At 56.9% G+C, this 14,175-nt stretch overlaps 1 protein-coding gene across 17 annotated transcripts in view; it reads left to right on the top strand.

The window, feature by feature from the left end:
• ELN (elastin) overlaps positions 1-13,961 on the top strand; it is a 31,625-nt gene extending 17,664 nt beyond the window's left edge. For 2 of the 17 annotated variants that reach the window (XM_036020816.1, XM_036020820.1), the window contains 19 exons: positions 254-409; positions 498-545; positions 1,043-1,270; positions 2,270-2,323; positions 2,940-3,182; positions 3,408-3,446; positions 3,878-3,964; positions 4,918-4,974; positions 6,033-6,149; positions 6,233-6,292; positions 6,855-6,995; positions 7,675-7,713; positions 9,140-9,265; positions 9,351-9,410; positions 9,684-9,791; positions 10,449-10,487; positions 10,702-10,755; positions 11,096-11,134; positions 12,772-13,961. In XM_036020816.1, coding sequence (XP_035876709.1) covers positions 254-409; positions 498-545; positions 1,043-1,270; positions 2,270-2,323; positions 2,940-3,182; positions 3,408-3,446; positions 3,878-3,964; positions 4,918-4,974; positions 6,033-6,149; positions 6,233-6,292; positions 6,855-6,995; positions 7,675-7,713; positions 9,140-9,265; positions 9,351-9,410; positions 9,684-9,791; positions 10,449-10,487; positions 10,702-10,755; positions 11,096-11,134; positions 12,772-12,815 — 1,739 coding nt within the window. In that variant the 3' untranslated portion in view covers positions 12,816-13,961. Of the gene's footprint in view, positions 1-253; positions 410-497; positions 546-1,042; positions 1,271-2,269; positions 2,326-2,939; positions 3,183-3,407; positions 3,447-3,877; positions 3,965-4,917; positions 4,975-6,032; positions 6,150-6,232; positions 6,293-6,854; positions 6,996-7,674; positions 7,714-9,139; positions 9,266-9,350; positions 9,411-9,683; positions 9,792-10,448; positions 10,488-10,701; positions 10,756-11,095; positions 11,135-12,771 lie in introns of all 17 variants that reach the window. The other 15 variants (XM_036020817.1, XM_036020832.1, XM_036020823.1 and 12 more) reach the window with 14 other exon arrangements.
• The last annotated feature ends 214 nt before the right edge of the window (positions 13,962-14,175 follow it).

Below are 14,175 nucleotides of genomic sequence, written 5' to 3' on the forward strand. Positions count from 1 at the left end.
AGTATGTGGCAGTGATTAGAATGGGATTTGTCTGAAAACATACAAGTCCCTTAATGAGCGTGTTGAAACGGACACTTTGGGGGTGAGTCAATGAACAGTGGGGTGGGGGCCTTCTCAAGCAGGCTCAGCCAAAGATTCCTGGGCCTCATTCCCAGAGGAGATCATGCTAGTTTAAATGTCAACATCTGAGTGGCCTTTCTTCCTGGCCTCAGGAGGGGCCCTAAGAGCTATATCTGCTCTGTCCCCATTCCAGCAGGTGCTGGAGGAGCCGGAGTTCTCCCTGGTATTGGAGGGGCCGGCGCAATTCCCGGGATTGGAGGGGTCGGCGCAATTCCCGGGATTGGAGGGGTCGGCGCAATTCCCGGGATTGGAGGGGTCGGCGCGATTCCTGGGATTGGAGGCATTGCAGGTAGTGTCTGTTCCAGCAGGGGTGGGGTGTCCTTGAGACGGCCCCCTGGGGAAAGACCTCACCCTCTGTGGCTGTCTTGTCTCTCCAGGGGCTGGGATCCCAGCTGCTGCTGCAGCTGCTAAGGCAGCTAAATATGGTGAGTGCTCCCAGGGGAGGCAAGCCTGGGCTCCAGCCTGCCCTTAGACCCTTGGGGCCTGTTCAGTCCTCTAAGGCTGGATGGACTTTGCTTTCATCCATCTGTGGAAACTTCACTTCCACCTCCCCAAACATGGCCTTACCCATTCTAGCCATTCTGCCTGGCCCTCTCTGTTGTTCTCCACTGACTGGCCCAGCAGTGGGGGTTGGGGGGGCCACTGTGGAGCACCTGGCTCCTTTCACCCTACTCCCAAGGCCAACCCATAAATCCTGCTCCAACTGCCTGTGTGCTAGTGGTATGCTCTGAATTTGTTTTAGACATACACCATGTTCTTCCCATCCACAGACCCAAACCTGTAGAGCTCTGTAGGCAATGCCAGCCCGCCTGGGATTCCGCACTCAGGACTTGCCACTCCCACAGCTCTCCCGAGCCATGCCCCTGGAGGTCCTCTGAGGGTCCCATGGGGTCCAGGCCAGAACAATCCTTTCCTTCCACAGGAGCTGCTGGAGGCTTGGTGCCTGGTGTTCCGGGAGTTGGAGTCCCTGGTGTTGGAGTTCCTGGTGTTGGAGTCCCAGGTGTTGGAGTTCCTGGTGTTGGGGTCCCAGGAGTTGGAGTCCCTGGTGTTGGAGTTCCTGGTGTTGGGGTCCCAGGTGTTGGAGTCCCTGGTGTTGGAGTCCCTGGTGTTGGGGTCCCAGGTGTTGGGGTCCCAGGTGTTGGAGTCCCAGGTATTGTGGGTAGGCCAGATGAGCTGGGCTGTGTGTGTGTGTGTGTGTGTGTGTGTGTGTAAGAGAAATATTAAAACTATTGCCAAGACTTTTAGATTCTCCCTAATGCTTCACTCATCTATCCTCTTCTCCCATACCCTTGGCCATAACTCATCTTCTCTCCCTTGGATTATAACAAGATCCTAACTAGTTACTGCCAGCATTATCTTCTCCAACTCACCTCTGGCTGTCAGTGTGATCCTGGGGGGAGGAAGCACGTCTCTGTCATCTCGATGTTCTCGGCCCTTAGCTAAATAGTTGCTTAGTAACTGGTGGGTAAATGGGTGGGTAGGTGGATGGATGGATAGATGGGCAGATGGGCAGCTGGGTATGTGCATGAATGCCCATGTGGATGAGTAGAGAAGTTGATGGATAAGAGGATGAATGGGCAGATACAAGGATGGATGAATACATGAATGAATAGATACATGGGTAAAATGGTGGATGGGGAGATGAATGGGTAGATGGAAAGACAGGTGGAAAAGCAAGTGAGGGACTAGAGAAGTGGTTAGAATGATGGGTGTGTACATGGATGGATGGATGAATAGACAGATGGATGGTGGATGGATGGATGAGTGAGCACATGATTGGAGGAGGAGGTGGGTAGTAGATAAGTGCAAAATGGATGGTTGGATGGATAGTTTGATGAATGGGCAGATGCATGAATAAATGGTTGGAGAGATGGGTGCATGAATGGACAGAAAGATATGTGGTTGAGTGGTTGAAGTCTAAGGATAGACAAAAAATGGAGAGACATAGCGGGTAGGTAAGTGGGTGGATGAATAGGTGGCTAAGTACACAGATGAATAGATGGAGATGTGAGTGGGTGGATAGATAAATAGACATCCATTGGATTGGCTTGATAGAGTTAGACTGGACAGATGAGTGAAAAGTGAATGTATATTGAGCACTTATCATCCATGCTCTCCTAATCACTTGGGTCTGCTTGGGTCTCTCCAGGGGCTGTGTCACCAGCTGCAGCTGCTAAAGCAGCCTCCAAAGCAGCAAAATATGGTGAGTGTGCTGATAGCTGTGCTTCATCCTACCCTGTTCCGGCCAGAGAAAGGGCATGGCTTGGCCAGGGTTACCCAGCAAGTCACTGGCAGAGCTGGGAAGTTGGACCTGTTGGGCCCCAGGATGATGTCTCCCCAGTGGACTCCCACCATGAGGCCATGGAGCTGAGTGATGGGACAGTCCTCTATGGCATTCCCAGTGGGAACCGTGTCTCTGACCTTCCCAGCCCCAGCCAGGGCCTCTCTCCGTGAAGCCTGAGCCTGGCTGGGGAAGTGGGACCTGCCCACATCCACCCCGTAGTCACCAAAAGGGTCCTATCCCAATCAGAGCAGGGTTGGCGAAATGCTGGGGCTGGGGTCGGGGGGCTGGTTATCAATAAAGGCTTCCTAGAAAAGGCTGGTAGGGGCCCAGGCATTCTATGGTTTACTGTCCTTCAAGGACCAGATTTGAGTGAGGCTTGCACCCACTTCCCCAGCCCACCAGCATCCCCCAGCACCCTCCCAGTCTCTCTCACTGAGCTTCTCTTCTATCCAATTCTCCTCCCTCCAAAGGGGCGGAACCAGAGTGGGAGATGGAGGCATTCCCACTCACAGGGTTGGTGCTGGGGGCTTTCCAGGTCTTGGAGCCATCCCTGGAGCTGTCCCTGGAGCCATCCCTGGAGTTGTCCCTGGAGCCATCCCTGGAGCTGTCCCTGGAGCCATCCCTGGAGTTGTCCCTGGAGCCATCCCTGGAGTTGTCCCTGGAGCCATCCCTGGAGCTGTCCCTGGAGTTGTCCCTGGAGCCATCCCTGGAGTTGTCCCTGGAGCCATCCCTGGAGCTGTCCCTGGAGCCATTCCTGGAGCTGTCCCTGGCATTTCCCGTGAGCCCTAGTTCTATCTGGGGAAACAGGGAGAAGGCATGGGGGCTTCTCTTCTGTAGGGCTCTAGGGGGAGTGGGAGAGTGTTGACTGGGCTTCAGTGTGCTCAGGGGGAAGTTGGGGAGAGCACGGGGAGGGCCTGAAGTGCCTCTCTGGGCAGGAGAGCAATCAGCACAGCCCCACTGGGGTCCAATGAGGTTTCTAAGAGTCTCTTTCATTTTCTTCTATCTGCAGCTGGGGCAGCAGCCGCTAAGGCAGCCAAGTTTGGTACGTGTCCCCACCCTGCATGCCCCCATGCCCAGGGCAGCATTCTTCTCTCCTGGGGAGCACCCTCTCCTCCTCTCCACCCCAGCCCTGCCCTGCCCTGCCCTGCTCTGGGGCTCAGGCTCTGAGGCCAGAGCAATTCCCCAGCACGAGGACAGAGCAAGCTCACACTCAGGCCTCCAGGTCTGAAATGGCTTGCACTAAGATTGGAAGCCCCTGATCCCATCTTCCAAAGCTGCACTGAACTTTTCTGCCCTTTTCAACTCCCCATCATTAGGATTATTGGTGCCCCGCTTATCACCCCACCCCAAACCAGTGAGTTGAAGGTGCTCACTGCAGCCATTCTGGTCCCCTCCCCACCCCTACCCCTCTGCTCCCTCAAGGAGGGGGAGCTTCAAGGGGCACAGCTAGACGTTCTTCCTTTACTCCTCCAGGTGCTGGAGGAGCAGGAGCCCTGGGAGGGCTGGTGCCAGGCGTTGGAGGTTTAGTACCAGGTGTGCCAGGCGCTGGAGGGGTGCCAGGTGAGCTGTGTCCTCAACCCAGAGTCAGGCTTGGTTTGTCTCATGGAAGGGGCCCTGGAGTTGACCCAGGTCAAGTGCACCATTTTAAAAATGGCAAGACTGAGCCCAGAGATGGGGAGGAGGGAAAGCAATGTCCCCTACTTTGGAGGGAAGACCCCTTATGGGATTCCAGTCTGCTGAACAAACCTGGCAAGTCACTCCCTCAGGGATGCTCAGGACATCCAGATGCCAACCAGCTGAGCAGCAGAGCTCTGCTCTGTCAGAGTGGGGTGGCCTCATTTGCCTTAGGGTCCTTTCTGTTGCTGACCATCTGGAAGGGCGTGTGTCACTCTTCAGTTCCCCTGCATTATCTTCCACCAGTCACAGGCCAAAGGGAAGAAATTAGGAGATACACTGAGATGAAGTTACAACCTTCCTTCGTTGTTTTTTCCTACCAGAAGATTTCTCTTCTAGATTCCTTCTTCTTTCTGGGACAAAATCCCCTTCTGAGCTTCCCTCCAAAATGAGATATTTCCTCTAATAGTTTTGGATACAGGCACAATGAAGATTTTTTAAAATTAACATCATCGTTAGCAGAATGCATCACAAATATCTGAAGCAAAGGCTTGGAAAGGACCTAAGCCTCTGCCAGTCACAGCTTTGGGCTGCCACCACCATAGTCCAGGCTAGACTGTCGCAGTCCGTGGGCTGCTTTCAAGGAAGGGGTGTGCCCGGGGCAGCTAGTGGGCCACCCTCAGAGTGGGCCTGGAGCCCAGGCGGCTCGACTCAGGCTGGGCTCTGCATACTTCTCTCTCTGTGTCCAGCGTGAAGAGGCAGCCCCAGAGAGGGTCTGCTGGGAGAGGGAATAGTTCCCCCGAGGGGGACTCTGGGAGGTCTTTCCAAAATGGGGGTGGGGGAGAATGGGGAGGGGTATAGAAGACCCCCTCCCCAACCCCCTCTCTTCACCCTTCCAGGTGCCGGGACCCCAGCAGCCGCAGCCGCTGCAGCAGCCGCTAAAGCTGCGCAATTTGGTAAGTGTCCTACCCCAGTTCTGCTCCCGGTGCTCATCCTATAGCACTGCCCTCTCATGGCCCCTGTTCTGGGGTCTGGGAGCCCCCTCAAGCTGTCACATTCTCACTGTGGGCCTTTTGACGCATCTGTCCACTTTTAGGGAGTGGGTAAAGTCTCTGATCAGGAAAGCAAAGTGAGAACAGGCCCTGAGGAGGCCCCCCAGGACAACCTCCCCACGCTTCCCAAAGCCCCTGCTGCCCCTAAGTCTAGCTGGGGCCCGCCCCACTTCCGGACCTCATGTTGGGCTCCTCTGGTTCCTGCTCTCTTGGTAGCAAGATTTCTTGTTCCCTGACAAGGTTCTCCAACTCTGAATGCATCTGAGGGCCCCCTGGTCAGCCTCAGCTGCCTCCACCTTCCTGGACATAGCGAATGGCAGTAGCCCTGACATAGAGCCCAGCTGTTGGCCAGGCCTGGGCCAGGGCACCTGCACACCTTGGCTTTAGGGACCTGTGGGCAGCAAGATTCAGATCAGAAGATGTAGGGCTGTCTAGGTCACAGAAATCTTAATTTCGGGTGCACTGACCCCCAAACTCACATATGAAAAATGACCCCTTTTTTGTAAAGCTGCCATTTGCTGAGACAATCTTTACAGCAAGTTTACGAAGTTGGAACCACTATCTCCATTTTGCAGGTGTGGCAACTGAGGTTCTGAGAGCTTAAATAACTTGCCCATTGTCACACAGCTAAATGGTGGTTGAGCTGAGCTTTGAGCCCATGTCTGTCTGTCTTGCAGAACACCCTTTACTACATAACTCTGCCTCCATTACCCTCAGAAGTCTCAAACAGGTCCTTGTGCCTCCAGAGGTTAAGAACTCCTGATCCTACATGTGTCTCACATTAGGGGTGAGGACACTGAGACGCATCAAGGGAAAATAATCTTTCCAAGATCACACAGCCGTTCTGTGCCCCGCGTGGGATGGAAACCCAAGGCTCCTGATTCCCAGCTCGCTGCTCTTCCCATTAGCTTCTGTCCATCTTGGTTGGGATCGGGTTAAGGATCTGTCCTTCTCACTTGTAGGGTTAGGCCCCGGCGCTGGCGTGGTTCCTGGCGGCGCTGGCGTGGTTCCTGGGGTTGGCATTGGCGCCGGTGCTGGTGTAGTTCCCGGCATTGGCATTGGCCCTGGCGGTGTTGCAGGTGAGCTGTGTGAGAAAGTGGGCCTGAGGAGCCCCTGAATCCTCTGTGGGTGACATCCTGATGCCCCTCCCCTCTCTTTCCAGGAGCAGGGGTGCCAGGAGCAGCCAAATCTGCTGCTAAGTTGGCCGCCAAAGCCCAGCTCCGTGAGTGCCCTGCCTGGCTTTCCCTCCTCCCCCGACCGAACCCAGGCTGGCCCGGCACAACCCAAGCAGGAGCTGCGCCCCACAATATGCAGCTTCTCAGGCCTACTATACAGACTGGAGGATCCCCAAGGGAGCAGGCGGAGGGTTTGGGAAAGCGGATTTAGTGTAAGGGAGCCCGGGTTCGAATCCTAGTCCTCACACTAACTGAGTGCCTGGCCTCTGAGTTTCCTGTCCTCGTGCACACCAAGTGAGCGCTGATGACACCCACTGCAGAAGGCTGTTGGGAGCATCAGATGAGCTCATCCAAGGGGGAAGAGTGGGAGGTTAGGCTGGAAAAGAAGGTGGTGTAGTGAGCGTGCAGCCCTGAATACCAGCTGGGGGAGGGGCTGGACTTGGTGTTCAGTGGGAGTTTCAGGAAGGCCATTCTAGTGGCAGCGAAGAGGGTGGATTAAGGGGGCCTGGCCCCCTTCCCTTGGGGCCTGACTCAGCTCCCTGGGCAGGACACCCCCTCGGGGGCATGCTCCGTGCCTGCCATGACTACCCTACTGCTGATCTTTCTCAGGGGCTGCAGCTGGCCTTCCTGCTGGCGTTCCTGGGTTTGTACCCGGTGCTGGAGTTCCCGGATTTGGGCCTGGTGTTGGAGTTCCCGGATTTGGGCCTGGCGCTGGTGTGCCTGGCGCTGGTGTTCCTGGCTTCGGGGCAGGTGAGAGGCCTTCTAGGCTGGGCAGAAATGACCCCTGAGCTCAGAGGAGGGAGACCTCTCCCCTCCCAGCACAACCCCCAGCACCTAGTAAATTCCCTGGGCTCATAGTAAATTCCCCACTAGGTTCTCCTGAGCAGGCAGAGATGCCTGGGGTAACTGATGCGGGACAGGCCAGGCAAGGATGTCCTGGGCTGACAGATGTCACAGTTGCTACCTCACCAGGGAAGGGGTCACCGGCCTCCAAACCAGAAAGGGGTCCATCACCCAGGGGAGGAAGCTGGAAGTCCCTGGGCTCCGTGTCTATGGGTGGGCCAGCCTGGCTCCCCTTCAGCAATTCACTACGGCAGGGGCCACTGGGAGCTTTCAGTTCTTCACCTGGTGGTTACTGACCCTGCTCTGCGTCTAGCCTCAGGCAGGCCACACCGGACCTGAAGGGGATAGGAGGGGGAGGCACAGTTCAGCCCTCAAGCACCCCCAGAGCAGACTGGCAGAGGCATGGTTCAACACTGGAGGTCTACCTGGCAGGGTGAGCTCCTGGCTGGGGAGCCACAGCTTCAGGATTTTGAGAGGAGCAAAGAAGGCCAGGGAAGGCAAGGAGGGCTTTCAGGAGGAAGCAGAACCCTTAAGCACAGAGCTTAGCCACTGACCACCCCACGTTTCCCTCTCCCTTTTTCTATAGTACCTGGATCTCTGGCTGCCGCTAAAGCAGCCAAATACGGTGAGTACTCCCCACACTGACCCCCCCATCATCCCTGGCAGCACCTGGTCACCCATCTCCCCTCCCACCGGCCCAGGGCCCCATGTCTGGAGCCTGCAGCACAGGTCTGGGATGGTCAGGGTGGAAAAAGGCAGTTTCTAGGACACATTCAGGACAGCTTAGCAGACCTGGCTCCTGCCTTCCAAATGCCTATTGAGCCTCCAGCCTTGGGACAACCAAACACGCCCCTCACATTTTCAGCCTTCCTGGGGGCAGTTCTACCTTGGAGAAGACCGTGGTCCCTAAGGTACCTCTGGTCATCACAGTTTCATGGGCCTCAGGGCCACAGAGGGGCCAGAGCTGCTGCCAGCTAGCGGCTTCTGCCTCCTAGCCAGCGAAGGCCCCAGTCCCCCACCCACCTCCCTGTCAGCATGACTGCGCCTGCCACGAGCCACGAGGACGTGGCAGACATGCCTGCCCCTCCACTTGGCGCGCAGCAGCCCTGGCTGGCCAGACCTACACTGTCTGTGGCCCCCGAATTCCTGGCCTCCTGGGAGCCAGGCCAGGGCCTCTGCTAGGGAAACACCAACCAGCCCCCGGCCGGTCCACTTGGGGCCAGTTTCCACCTCGGAAAATCCCGGCTTCCTCAGCCCCCACCCCTGGCAGGCCTGGTGACCCACAGGCCCTTCTCCTGTTCCTTGCTGGCTGCTCTGTCAGCCTGAGTCTAGCAGACATTGCCAGGGAAACAAAGCAGTTAAGGGCACAGGCTCCAGAGCCATTTCCTGCCTGTGGGACCTTGAGCATATTGCTTAACCTCTGCTGTGCTTCAGTTTTCTCACCTGCAAAATGGGGATGACATTAGTACCCACTTTTCCTGTTGCAATGAATAATAAGCATGCTAACTGTGAGAAGCATTGAGAACTGTGGGATTCCTGCTGCTGCTATTCCCAGCAACCCTGCTTGGGACAATGCTTCAAAACTCAGAGTATATTTACAGATGTCGTCCTCTTTTCCTCTCCAAACACCTGCAGGGTGAGTGGGCTAAGGATCCTCACCTGCTCTAGGGAGGCGCGGCTCTGGAGCTTAGAGAGGTGATAGCTCTAATGAGTAGAAAAGTCAGGATTTGAACTCAGGGCTGTCAGAGCCTGAGACTAGTCTTCTCCCCTCAGCAGGCAGCGTGTGGCTATCACTTGTGACCACCTGCGGCTCTGGTGCTAGCCCAAGGGGGTGGAGAAAACAATGGGTGGGCTGAGGCTCCAGGAAGCCTCCTCTTGCCTGATTGGTCACGGACACGGGCCCAGGTGTCTGGGAATGCCTTTCTGTCCAGTGCTCCTTCCGCTGGTCACATAACCTCAACCACTTGTCTGCTTGACTACTAATGTCCCTGGGTCAGGAAGACTCTGTCCTTCAGAAATGAGGGGATTGACCCTCTACCTCCTCTCCTCAGGAGCAGGAGTGCCTGGGGCGCTGGGAGTGCCTGGAGGCCTTGGAGTGCCTGGAGGTCTTGGAGTGCCTGGAGGCCTTGGAGTGCCTGGGGCGCTCGGTGGAGTAGGGGTCCCAGGTGCTGTGCCAGGTGAGTCGAAACCCCAGGGCAGGCTGGGCAGGGAGGGAGACTGATCCATGGAGCATGGCTTTCTGAGCTCCCTCTGTGTCCCCAGGAGCTGGACCTGCTGCCGTGGCTGCTGCCACCAAGGCTGCTGCCAAAGCTGCCCAATTTGGTGAGTACTGTGTGGAGGTGGGCGCTGCCACCAGGTCCCAGGGTTTGGGGAGCCTCTGACCGACCATGCACTGTGCAGCACTATTCCCTGACCTACCCCTAAAGCCCTCAGAGGCATCGTCTCCCTAAGGCCCAGCCCACCTCCTGGCCCCCTGGTGCCCACAAAGGCCCTGGAAGCTCAGGCTCCACCTGGGTCCTGGATGAAAAGTCCAGCTCTCCACAGATGAGCAGCAGGGGCCCACTGGGCAGGTTGAACACACAGCTCTCTCCACAGGCCTCGCGGGAGCTGGTGGGCTTGGAGCTGGTGGGCTTGGAGCCGGAGGACTGGGACTTGGAGGGCTTGGGCCTGGTGGAGTTGTCCCAGGGGTTGGGGGCCTTGGAGGTAAGGGGCTGTTCAGGAATCAGTAAATTTATGCTGTGTGTGTGTGTGAGAGAGAGAGAGAGAGACAGACAGACAGAGAGACTTTCCTTCCCACCTTGCCACACTTTGCTCCAGCTGTCTTCTCTGCCCCCGCCCCATCCCCACTTCACCCACCACTCAAGCGTGTGGTGGGCCGGCCCCATTCCTGGGCTCCCACAGCACTCAGAGGGGGCCTTGAGCAAGCAGAGGCCAGGCAGCTTCTTGCAGCGGGGATCCCACCTTCTCCCTCTCCTCTTTCCTTCAACTCGCATGACTGCTTCCAGTGGGAGTTCATTAGGATAATGGTGGCCATGCCCATTTGCTAGAGAAGAAAACCAGAGCATGGAGGGAGTCACTTGTCCAAAGCCTCCGCCGTCCTGGCGGGCCTTGTGCTGACATTACACTCTTCCTTGGAGCATCATTGCATCTCCCTACACAAACCCGCCTGAAGTCTCTTCCTGTGTGCACCACGAGACTGGACACACAGTAGGAGCTTAACAAAGACTTTTGGAAAGATGGATGAAGGAGGGGTGGAAGGACAAGTCTGTGGACTGAGGGTAAAATGGGGACAGGACAGAAGGGGGACAGGACTGGGAGGGAAGGCGTATTCCTGAGCCCTCATGTGCCCCGTCTCCCCAGGTGTGTCCCCAGCTGCAGCTGCTAAAGCAGCCAAATATGGTGAGTCACCCCCTGCTGCCCCCCTCCTGCCCAGGCCTGAAGGCCACTAATACTCCCCATCCTGACCACCCCATCTCACCAACCTCAGGCCTCCATCCTGCTCGAAGCCCACATGACAACCTGTCCAGGATTCTCTTGACCCCAGAACCCAAAGAGGGTGCTCAGGGCCCCTTAGACTGTGCCTTGTCCCAAACCCCCTCTGCCCTCTTCTCAGGTGCTGCTGGCCTTGGAGGAGTCCTAGGAGCTGCCAGGCCATTCCCAGGTGCAGGTAGGGACCATCTCTGCTGTGAAATCGTCAGCTCTGCCCAGGTCCAGAGAAGGCCTGTCGCACCGGCAGGGGAAATCCTAGAGCTGCAGCTAGCACAAGGACATGAGCAAGAGGGTAGAGGGGGCAGTCACGGAGTGGAAACATCCTGGGGAAAGCAGTCAGGGCTGCTCTGTGGGCCTTGGGCAGGGCCCCAAACAAGGGTGCCAGGCAGGGACAAGGTTTGTGGAGAAAGCCACTCTGGCTATGGAGGATGGGGAGGAGGTGGTGCTGGGCAGAGAGGAAGATAGGACAAGGCCAGAGCTGGGGCCTGCCCCATGCTAACCACAAGTCCCTCCTGCAGGAGCAAGACCTGGCTTTGGAGTATCCCCTATTTTCCCAGGTATGCCCTCGCTTCCCGCCCCAGGTCCTGTGCTACAGCTCTGGCTCCATCCTTCCCCTCCCCTGCTTCATCCCCTGCTCAGGAGGCCTGAGCTAAGCCCCAGGATGAACCCCATAACCTCAGTTACACCAGGCTGGTCTCCCCCTGACTCTTTTCTTCCTCCCTTGCAAGGCCAGGGAGCATCAGCTTTTCTAGAACACTATGTTCCAAATGGGGTAGACTGAGGTTCATAGAGCACCAGGGACTCACCTGAGGTCATGCATTGACTGAGACAGAGCCAGGGCTCTGAGCACCTAAGCCCAGAGTGTGGCCCCCCTCAGGCGAGGCCCATGCTGCCAGGAGGGCTCAGCGGGCTAGGCCTGGCAGGGAGCGGGGAGATTGGAGGAGCTGGACACCTCACCCATTCCTTCTTCTGCCTCCGACACAGATGATCAGATCTGGGAGTAGGCCCAGGGCCCTTCACGCTCACCCGGGCTGGGCCAGGCCTAGCATTCCCCGCCTCCCTGCTGCCACACACACCCTGAAGGAAGGAGCCAAGGGAAAGAGAAGGGAGGAGGAGGAGGGAAGAGCTCAAAGGAGCAGAGACAGAGAAAGAAGGGATGAAACAAGGGGAGCCCTAGATTAGAGGATCTGAAGGGTGGTAGGGGGACCCAGGCTGCCCAGGCTGGGCAGAGGAGGCAGGGGCCACTACCTGGCACTGAGCCACGCCTTTGCTCAAAAATGCACATGAGCCTCTGGAAGTGTGTGGCTGGGTCCTGATCACCACCTCCCGAGTTCCAGGAACACCCGAAGGAGACCCAAAAAAGCCCCAGCTCCACCCCTTGCGGTAGCTCCGACTATGGATTCCCTTCCACCCCCACCTGCTTCCCACTACACGGATGAGGCAGCCGAGGCAAGGCCAGGGCTGGGAGAGCAGAGGCAAGAGCAGCCTGACCCTTCCCGGGTGCCCAGTGATGCCTGTGGCCCTACCCCACTGCTTTTCCAAACAGCCTGGATGAGCTTCACAGAGATGCCCGTGCCTGCCCCACTTGGCTCCTCACTGCCACCAGGTGGCGGTAACAAGCCATGCCTATCTCCCAAAGGGATAGGAACTACTCAGGAGCCCTACTACCAGTGTTGCCTTGATTAGAAACAAGGTTTACCAATCAGACCCTCCCCAGAAGAGGGCTGGAGTTCTGGGTTCCCGTCCCAGGTCAGCCACTGACTGTGGATGAGTAAGACTCTCTCCCTCTCTTGCAAGGGCCTCTGTTCACTTGTCTGAGGCACTCGCACACGTTTCTCTATCACACCATTTCCCTTGAAGGGGTGGCCCTGAGTCACTTGCTGAAGGCTTCCCAGATGCGTTGAACTCAGAGAGAGTATGGGGAGCTTGTCCAGGCCCACTCCTTCCGGGACCTGGCCCCTGGCCCCCGTGGCCTTTTCGCTTCTCTGTGCCTTGGTTTCATCAACACATCTTGAGCCCTGGTCCCGCCCACCTGTCTGGTGGGAGTTTGTACAATGAGTGTGGTGCAGTCCAGGCTTCCAGTGGCTTCTTGGAGCCCCTGTTCCCCGCTGCGATGATGTTGGTCAGCAGGCAGTGGCTTGAGCAGCAATGAGGAGGGGCTGGACTAAGTGTCTCATATGCCTCCCCCACCCAGGTGGGGCCTGCCTGGGGAAATCCTGTGGCCGGAAGAGAAAGTGAGCTTCCCAGGACCCCTGACTCACGACCTCATCAACGTTGGTGCTACTGCTTGGTGGAGAATGTAAACCCTTGTGACCCACCCCCCCACGCCCCCTCCTAAGTCCCCATCTCTGGAGGGGACAGGGCTGGCCGGGCGGACTTGGAAATCCACAGGACAAGGAAACAAGAGAACGGTGGCCAAGTGGGCCCCCGGGAAGCCCCCTACTTCAGAGGCAAGGAGTGGGTGGGCTTGGCCCCCTGCCCCCACCCCCTTCCCACCAAGGTGCTCCCTCCATACACTCTGCATCTCCAGGGGAACTTGGTGCTAAGTGCTGGTGCTTCATCTTCCTGGGGGAGGGAGGAGGGAAGGGCAGCCCCCCCGGGGAAGCCTCCTCCCTAGGGCTCCCCTGAAAATGGTGCAGACACTTTGTGGGCAGTCCTACCTCCCCCTGCCCACCAGGACCCACCCCTGGCTGCGGTCCAGTTGGTACCCAATCATCGAAAACCTCAGGCTGCATTCGGTCACACCATCTCTTGGCCCCTTTAATGCCCCTTCCCCCCACCAGTCGCTATTCCCCATGCCCCAGGCACCTTCAGATCAGAAGAACCCCGAAGCAAATAGCCCTCTTTCTCTTGTGGAATTCATCCGCCCATCTGTCCATCCATCCATCCATCCATCCATCCTTGTCCCCAGTTGACTGCCTGGCACCACAAGCTGGCCGGGCACCCCACCATCTACCCGGTTAACCTGTCATGGCAGCCTGTGCCCTGCCTTCGCCCCACTCCACACACCCCTACGAAGGGGCCCGGGGTGTGGGGGCTGTGCCAGCTGGGGCGCAGGAACCCCCTCGAGAACCTGGGTTTCCCCCACGCAGTACTGTATCCCCCGTCCCTCCCTCGAGCCACTGTATTTCACAGCACTTCCCGCCCCACCCTGCCCCTCCCATCTCTTTGTGTCTCGCTGTGATAGATCAATAAATATTTTATTTTTTGTCCTGGATATTTGGGGATTATTTTTGATTGTTGATGTTTTCTCTTGGTTTTACTTTTGTGGTTAATTGAAAAATATATATAAATATTTTTTTTTCTGATCTGGGGAGCTATAACCCCAGAAGAAAATTCATTTTAATCACTTTGGTATAACTCTGGATGAAACACACATTTTTTTTAAATAAGAAAAGAGAATTAACTGCTTCAAAAAAGACTAATAAATGAAAACATTTTAAAGGAAACTGTGTCTTGGCCTCCTTTGTAAGTAAGCCCTCATCTGCTGGCAGCTCCTGCCCCAGGCAAGGAAACAGGGCTTGCTTGGCCTTGGGGCACCTCCACTGTTCAAGGCGTATTTGGAGGGCTGCTTACCAGGGTCCCCTGCCATTGCTTC

This window comes from Phyllostomus discolor, chromosome 3, assembly GCF_004126475.2.
Source record: "Phyllostomus discolor isolate MPI-MPIP mPhyDis1 chromosome 3, mPhyDis1.pri.v3, whole genome shotgun sequence".
NCBI lineage: Eukaryota > Metazoa > Chordata > Mammalia > Chiroptera > Phyllostomidae > Phyllostomus > Phyllostomus discolor.